This window comes from Pelecanus crispus, chromosome 1, assembly GCF_030463565.1.
Source record: "Pelecanus crispus isolate bPelCri1 chromosome 1, bPelCri1.pri, whole genome shotgun sequence".
In the NCBI taxonomy this organism is placed as follows: Eukaryota; Metazoa; Chordata; class Aves; order Pelecaniformes; family Pelecanidae; genus Pelecanus; species Pelecanus crispus.
In genome coordinates this window covers 215,723,105-215,730,118 of record NC_134643.1, presented here as the reverse complement: position 1 = coordinate 215,730,118, position 7,014 = coordinate 215,723,105, and the positions used below count along the sequence as shown (strand labels likewise).

Here is a 7,014-nt window from a genome sequence, read left to right as displayed (position 1 = left end):
TATGGCAAAAGCTCCATTCTAGAAAGCAGTGTCTCATCCTTTCCTTTCTCATACAGAAACTAACGTCATGAATCTTTAAGCTGCTCTGGACAGTCAGACCTCCGTGGTTCTACTGAGCATCACAGCTGCATTCTTCCTGGAGCAGGGGTCTGGCCATGCTGAACAGCTCACGGTACACAAACACATAGATCTTGTAAGATGGCAAGAACACTCCTAACTGGCTATCTTTTTGGTCTAATAAAAGATCCAGCCTTTACCTCTAAACCTTACTTTACAGTCTTGTCCATTCTTCAGCTTAAACGTTAAAGGTGGCATGAAAAAAAAAAAAATTACTTTGTGCTTACTGTCATGTAACCAACCGCCAGGACTGGTCTGCTATACTAACCAGGGAGGGCTTGGTCCTTCCAATTGCTTGAAAAACTCCCCTTGGAGCCAACATGAAAAGACTGAACAAGAGTCACAGTCATTCCAGTCATTCTGCACAGTGCACTCTAATTCTGGCCATACCAACTCCCAGGAACCAGAGCCAGGCAACAGCAACTACCCCAAAACTTTTCCATGGCAAACATCTAAGTCCCCGGAATGGAAATGAAAAACACAGCTGCTCTTTTCTAAAACTATAGTGTCTCTGGTTCACTGGGGTGCAATTCACACTGTCAGAGACAGCCAAGAGAAGGTCCATGCATCACTGAGCTCCCACTCCAACCCTTACAACAGAGCTGGAGTGAAAACAGTAGTGCCTCAATATGACGAACGGATTGACTTCCACCCTTTCTGAGGAGGAAGGCATCTTGACTTCCTTACAAAAATTCTTCTTTTTTTCTTGTAAGTAACAAAAAAAAAAATCATATTTTCTTCCTATATTAATGCATATATTTTAAATCCTGACATCAATTCAGTTTTTCACTAGATGAGCAGAAGTTGAGAGCAAAGAGGTTAATTCAGGGAGCAGAAGGAAAGAACAAACAACAGAGTGAGAAAGGGCTGCATGCTATTTTTCAAAAATTCATTTGGAAATGGAATTTGTCCCTCATGTAGGCCTGCCACCCATCTAGGATTTCTTGTTAAGTAGCAAAATAGTTCACAGTGCCTTACTTTAACCCAACCACCAAGTTTGTAGCATTTAAATCTGCAGAGATGCTCTCTGTTGCATTAACTAGAACTGTGGATGCAGGATAAATGATTTCTTCAACCGTCACATATGTCCCTGTTAAAAATCCAACAACTCCAATGACAGCTATAAAAACATCTTTAAATATTGTCCATAAACTTAAGTTTTCCTTGTAGAAAGTGAGGATTTCAACCAGAGGTGGCAGAATCAGTGCCAGAGTGCTGCTGCTGACGGCTCCGACGAAAGAAATCACCAGGTCTAGGCGAGGGATCAAAACTGCTACAGCACCTAAAACACAAGAAGAGTAACAGTAGCTTCAGATTCAACATCCTCATGAAAAACAAAACCGTGACAAACACATAACCTAGCGGTTCATGCTTTTTAAGAAGTTCTACCATTCACTATTTTTCCAGCTACAAGTGGTGTACGATATATAGATTAATGCATGTATTTGTGAGTAAGATACATCTTCATGCTCATGTGAGATACGCAGTTTCAATTCTGATTTTCTGCACAAGCTGGCAGAGCTTCAAGTTAAAGTCTTCTTGTACTTGCAGGGTAAATAAATTTGGCCTGCAAATCATAGAGAAATGAGAAATATGAAGTTGTACAGAGACGTTTTACTTTTTTGGTTGTTGTTGGGTTTTTAAGATGAAAGAATAAAGTTCAGGAGGAGCAGGGGAAGGGGCTGTTGCATGCTGCCCAGGAGACAGTGGGCAAAAATACACTACTGTTAATTACTATATATTACTAATAATCTAAAAGTGACATAAAATTACTCAAAATTAACAACCCGCTGGCCACTTGGCAGTCTCACAATCATTTAAGTCACTTTTACCTACAAACTTGCCTCTGAAAAAATCTTGGTCTATACAATTGCATTCAATTTGTAAAATGCCACTATAACAGTTGCCCCGTTAACTAAACGAGAACTTAGCTCTGCCAAAAGGCAAGTCTGAACAGAAGGACCACTAAGCCTTTTAGCACGGCATGGCCAGTCTCACCTCCTGAAACTATACCATTCATAGAAACAGAATCCACCATGTTGGACCAGAACCACTTCTGGTTTTAACCCCTTTGGCTGGCAAGCCTGAGCAAAGTACCCTATTATTAACTCAGACACACCAGTTGTCATGTAATGTTTTCAGTCCTGTATTAGGAAACAGCTTTCAAAGGCCAGCTGAGCACAGGCCTCTATATGATCCCCTGTATGTGGTGGAGAAGTCTGTCTTTTTTCCCTTCCACGAATGTATCACCTTCTAGCTGTCAGACATTATCGTAAACATCCACAGCATCTGCCTGCTTGCCATTTTCTATCACTTCTCATCAAGACAAGGAAGCAATCAGGAAGAAAAGGAATGGGGAAAAATGGTGTAAAAGCCACCAGCAAATCAAAAATACCACATAACATGTTTTGGTTCTTCCATACCTCCCTTCTTCACTCTTACGCCATAATAAAAGCATGTTTGGCTTAGACTCCTCCACCAACCAAATAGTACGTAAACAATGTTCATGGCAATAAACAAATGGAACAAACAGGAAGGAAATCCTCACGTAACATGTGAGGATGAAAACCAGAAGGTACATATCAGCTTTATAACTTCTCAAGATGAGCTTTCTATTTGCAGAGCATCTTTGCTGTGGGCTGAATGCCACCAGCTGCATCAGATTCTGACAACATCGGATTACAAAAGGCAACATACTCAAGTTATGTTAGTGCTGCTGTTCTCCATTGAGAATATATAACTTGAGAAAACCTCCATTGGCAAATACACTCAAAATTCACTTGCAGAACACAACAGTCATCTGCTGCTACCACGTAACTATTCACTACACATTTTAATAAACTCCTAACTACAGAGATCTCATGTAAAAAGGAGGTAAAACCAAGGTAAAACTGAAGGTATAAGCCCACAGAGGGATAAAGGATTCTCCAGCCCATCCTATTTGAAAGAAGCACATCATGCACATATCTGCCAAGAAAAAAAATCAGTTAACTTGTTCTTACTTGTCATGACTATAGTTTAACACTTTGTGATTCTACAGAGATATGAGAGGCACCACGTGGCCAAAGGAAGCTTGGGCAGACACAGAGGTATCCTTCAGGAAACCCCAGGAACACCCTGACACTCAAAACCAGATGAGCCAAGTTTTTTATCCCACTGTTACAATGGACCTACTCAATGCCAAACAAACTGTTTCTTCCATTGCACGAATATGACATTTAAAGACTGGAAATCATAGAATGCTTTGGGTTGGAAGGGACCTTTAGAGGTCATCTAGCCCAACCCCCCTGCAGTGAGCAGGGACAGCTTTAACTAAATCAGGTTGCTCAGAGCCCTGATGCTCATGTTGATGCATTATCTAGGGCAAAGCTGAACACAATGAGAAAGGAATTATGCCAAAGTTAATAAAAGTCACAAAGTACCCATCTCTAACTTTTGTGGCCATAACTCCACTCAAGCCATAAAAGCAGGCACCGTGAGTGCCCAAACAACGTAGGATGAGCACTCAGAGCAGACTGACTGGCAAGCTTGCTTGATACTTGCACAGCAACACACAGTTCATGAGTAATTGAAAAGTGCAGATGAAGTATATTTGCAATGGTAAACCTCTCAGCTAATGAATATGTTGAATGTGCTCTTCTGAAGCAAAAGAGAGGGCTGCACATTTATTATCTTGCCAATTTAATAGATGTAGTGGGTGTATTCATTAAGTATAGATTTGCAACTTCTGTAATAGAACTCTTTAGATTCTACATGTGTCCAGAATTTAGAAGGTACTCATTAATTTATAGTTTATAGTTTTGTTTGAAAAGTTCTGTTTTATTACAAATAATGAGAATATTTTTCATACTTTTTAACTGGAAAAAAATAGCTACAGTTTATAGTTGCTTCAGGTTACAGAAAGGCAAAATGCTGTGTGTTGGTTTGGATCTCATCAAACATTTGTCTGGCTCATACAGATTTGTATGAATCTGGATATTGCTGTGGGAGGAAGTTTGGAAATGTGTTTCAAGGTTTTAATTAGTGTCTTATTTATTCTCTAACAATCCAAGCAAAATACAACTCGTGTTTACTACCTACCAAAGAATGTCCTCAAGAGTTAAGAAAGGGGCCCACTTTCCAGGAGAAGTAAACAAGGGGCATTCCTACAGGTAAGCGAGCCTAATTTGCCCAGCCATGCATAGGTTTTAGAAATACATCAAGAAGAATTCTGAACCTCTACCAACAGTCATGAAACTTTCTGGTTTGGAAGCTCCAGGAATCTCAACTGAAGAAATAAGTCATGCAATATTAATATGACACTTATTTTTGGCCAACAGTTAAATTGTCTGCATGCTTGAATGAAACAGCAAGAGCTATATGAACAAAGCATCCTGCAGAGATAAGGAGAGATTACAACATATTAATTCTACCTGAACTTGGCAGCCTAATCTCAAAAACCAGTAAATAATGGACTCTTCAGCCTGTCTCAGCCATGCAGTCACCCATTTATGTCAGCTGGGCCTTTTTTGGGGGAGGAACATTATAGTAGAATGTTTCTATTTTCTTAAGGGACTATTTTCCAGTGGAAAGATACCCTTAATTTTACTCTGTTTTTATTATAGTGCTGCTTCTTATACAATTTTCTCTCCTTGTTACAGAATCAGCACATTACTAGCCAGGCTTGCTTGCTGAGGTAATCTCAATGAGACCACTGGGAAAAAAAGGTTTTGCCATCTCTTTACTACTACCCAACCTAAGTGCATTCTAACTGCAAATGAAGTCAAATACGTGATTACCATATTCCAATACTTCCTCTAGTAATCAAATATTGAGCTACTTTATTTCTGTCAAAAGGTAATGCATACACCATGCTAAATCCTTGAGCAAGATGGGCCACTGCCATAATTAGGATTCATGGACCTCAGTAAAGATTGAATTATAATTTTGGTCCTGTCCATACACAGATCAGAAGCGGAACATATTATGACTTCATCAGGAGATTTTAATGATACAGCTCATTTAAAAAGCCCTTTTTCCATGTTTCTAGTAGGACTTAATTTACATATAAGCGTCTTATAGGAAGCCGGAAAGCAATTTTGAAATTTAAAAGGCTAATATTACTGATAATTTCTACTAAATTTTCCTCTAGCCCAATAATAAAGGTCTTTAATATTTCTTTACTAAAATCATTAAAAGAAATTACTTTCCAGATAGTACCATATTTTAGATTTTATCTAAGTATTCAAACATAATTCTGACAAAAAAAGGGCAGCGGTATTTATACATGTCCATCTGATGAAAAGAAGTAATACATATGTTACTAGATCAGTAGTATGGCCCAAGCAAATTGCCCTAACAGCAGATTTTATAAATCTACATGCTCAAAAAGACTGAGGGCTTCTTAACTATGAGAAATGTTGGATATTACTAGGGAGTGGTAACTTCACACAGCTGAAGAGCAAAATTGTCTCAAGCGATATACAACCAGTTTTCTTCAAAGGCAATGATGGTGCTAAAGAGGTCCCTGTTCTGCAGGGTCAGCACACCCCAAACTTACTCTCTGTTTGTACCATTTTTCCAGGACCAAATCAGAAGACTGGAACATTGATGTATTAAAGATGGGTGTTTGACATACACACAACTTTCCAAAAGCACAATACAAAACTGTATTTTTAACAGACAGATGCCTACGAAATGGCAAAGATAGAGTCCCTCCCAGGAAGAAAAAAATGCCTACATTTACATGTTTGCTAAACAATTCTGGCTGTAGGCAAAATGGCACTTCAAAACATCAGCCTGAATCCTCCTTCCTATTCCAATATCACAGGCTGTGCTCTCTGCAGATCTTTCCTTACTGCAGTAGTGCTCAGCCAGTCAAACTGGCATCCTCTTCTTCACTTCACCTTACTGCATTGTTTCCTGGATCCCCCTCCCTAATGCGGCACCTTCATGTTTTCTTCCAGCTCACTCCTTTTCTGCAACACTCTCCTCCACATTGCCCAAGTTTTTTTCTTTACCTCTTAAGAGAATAGAAAACCATTTCTCTGCTACGGACTACCCCAGAAAAAGGTTACCAGGTTTGGCTGCAAGGAGTTTATATTTGCAGGCTGGACAACTGGAGAGTCAGGATATCTACATCTTCTCAAGCTGTCATTTGACCAGGGGATCCATGTTGTGTTTTCTGTGCAAATGTATTTCCATGATCTGTGCACAAGTTAAATGTCCCACCTTGGCTTGAAAACAGGCAAAACAGTGCATGCTACCCCTTGGACATCAGCTGGATATTGCGGACTTATTTAGAGAAATACAATAAATCATTTCTCTCTCTTTTATAAAACAGGAACATACCACATCACAATTAAAACAATTCACATTTTAAAAATAAATGACAAAAACTAACAGAACTTAGTATTTCAAGAAAAAACTATTCATTTAAATAAGTAACAAAAAGTAATGCCTTCCCTGAGAGTTCCACAGTGGAAACTAAACTGTTTTGATACGTACGTACAAAGGAATACAAGACCAAGTAGAAACCTGTTATTAATCTGAAGATAAACTAATGCAAATAATCACTTAAGAGCATTTGAGAATAATTTACAGAGCTTTGCACACAGATAGAAAGAAATCTACATATTGATGGATTCAGTTTAAAAGAAAAGATTTTAGATAAAGATCCTGATATTACATAATTGTGCATTAGAAAATTATTTTTTCTGTCTAAAAAGGCTCATAGGGTTTGAGGTGGTGTTTGTTTTAGCTGTTCTTTGAGACATCAAAAGACTGTAAGATACATACAGAAGATAATTTCTTTCAAAAAAGATTTAGATTCAGTCTTCACCAAAAATAATTTTCTTAACCCAATTTCTTAAAAAACATGCTTTTAAACACCAGCCCAATCTCAAAACAAAAAACAAA

The 7,014-nt window shown here is 38.5% G+C and overlaps 1 protein-coding gene across 1 annotated transcript in view; it reads right to left on the bottom strand.

Moving 5' to 3' along the window:
- Positions 1–1,091: 1,091 nt before the first annotated feature.
- The window catches only part of SLC36A4 (solute carrier family 36 member 4), a 112,635-nt gene continuing 106,712 nt past the window's right edge, over positions 1,092–7,014 (bottom strand). Inside the window, exon 10 of the mRNA XM_075719854.1 lies at positions 1,092–1,399. Coding sequence (XP_075575969.1) covers positions 1,092–1,399 — 308 coding nt within the window. The remainder of the gene's footprint in view (positions 1,400–7,014) is intronic.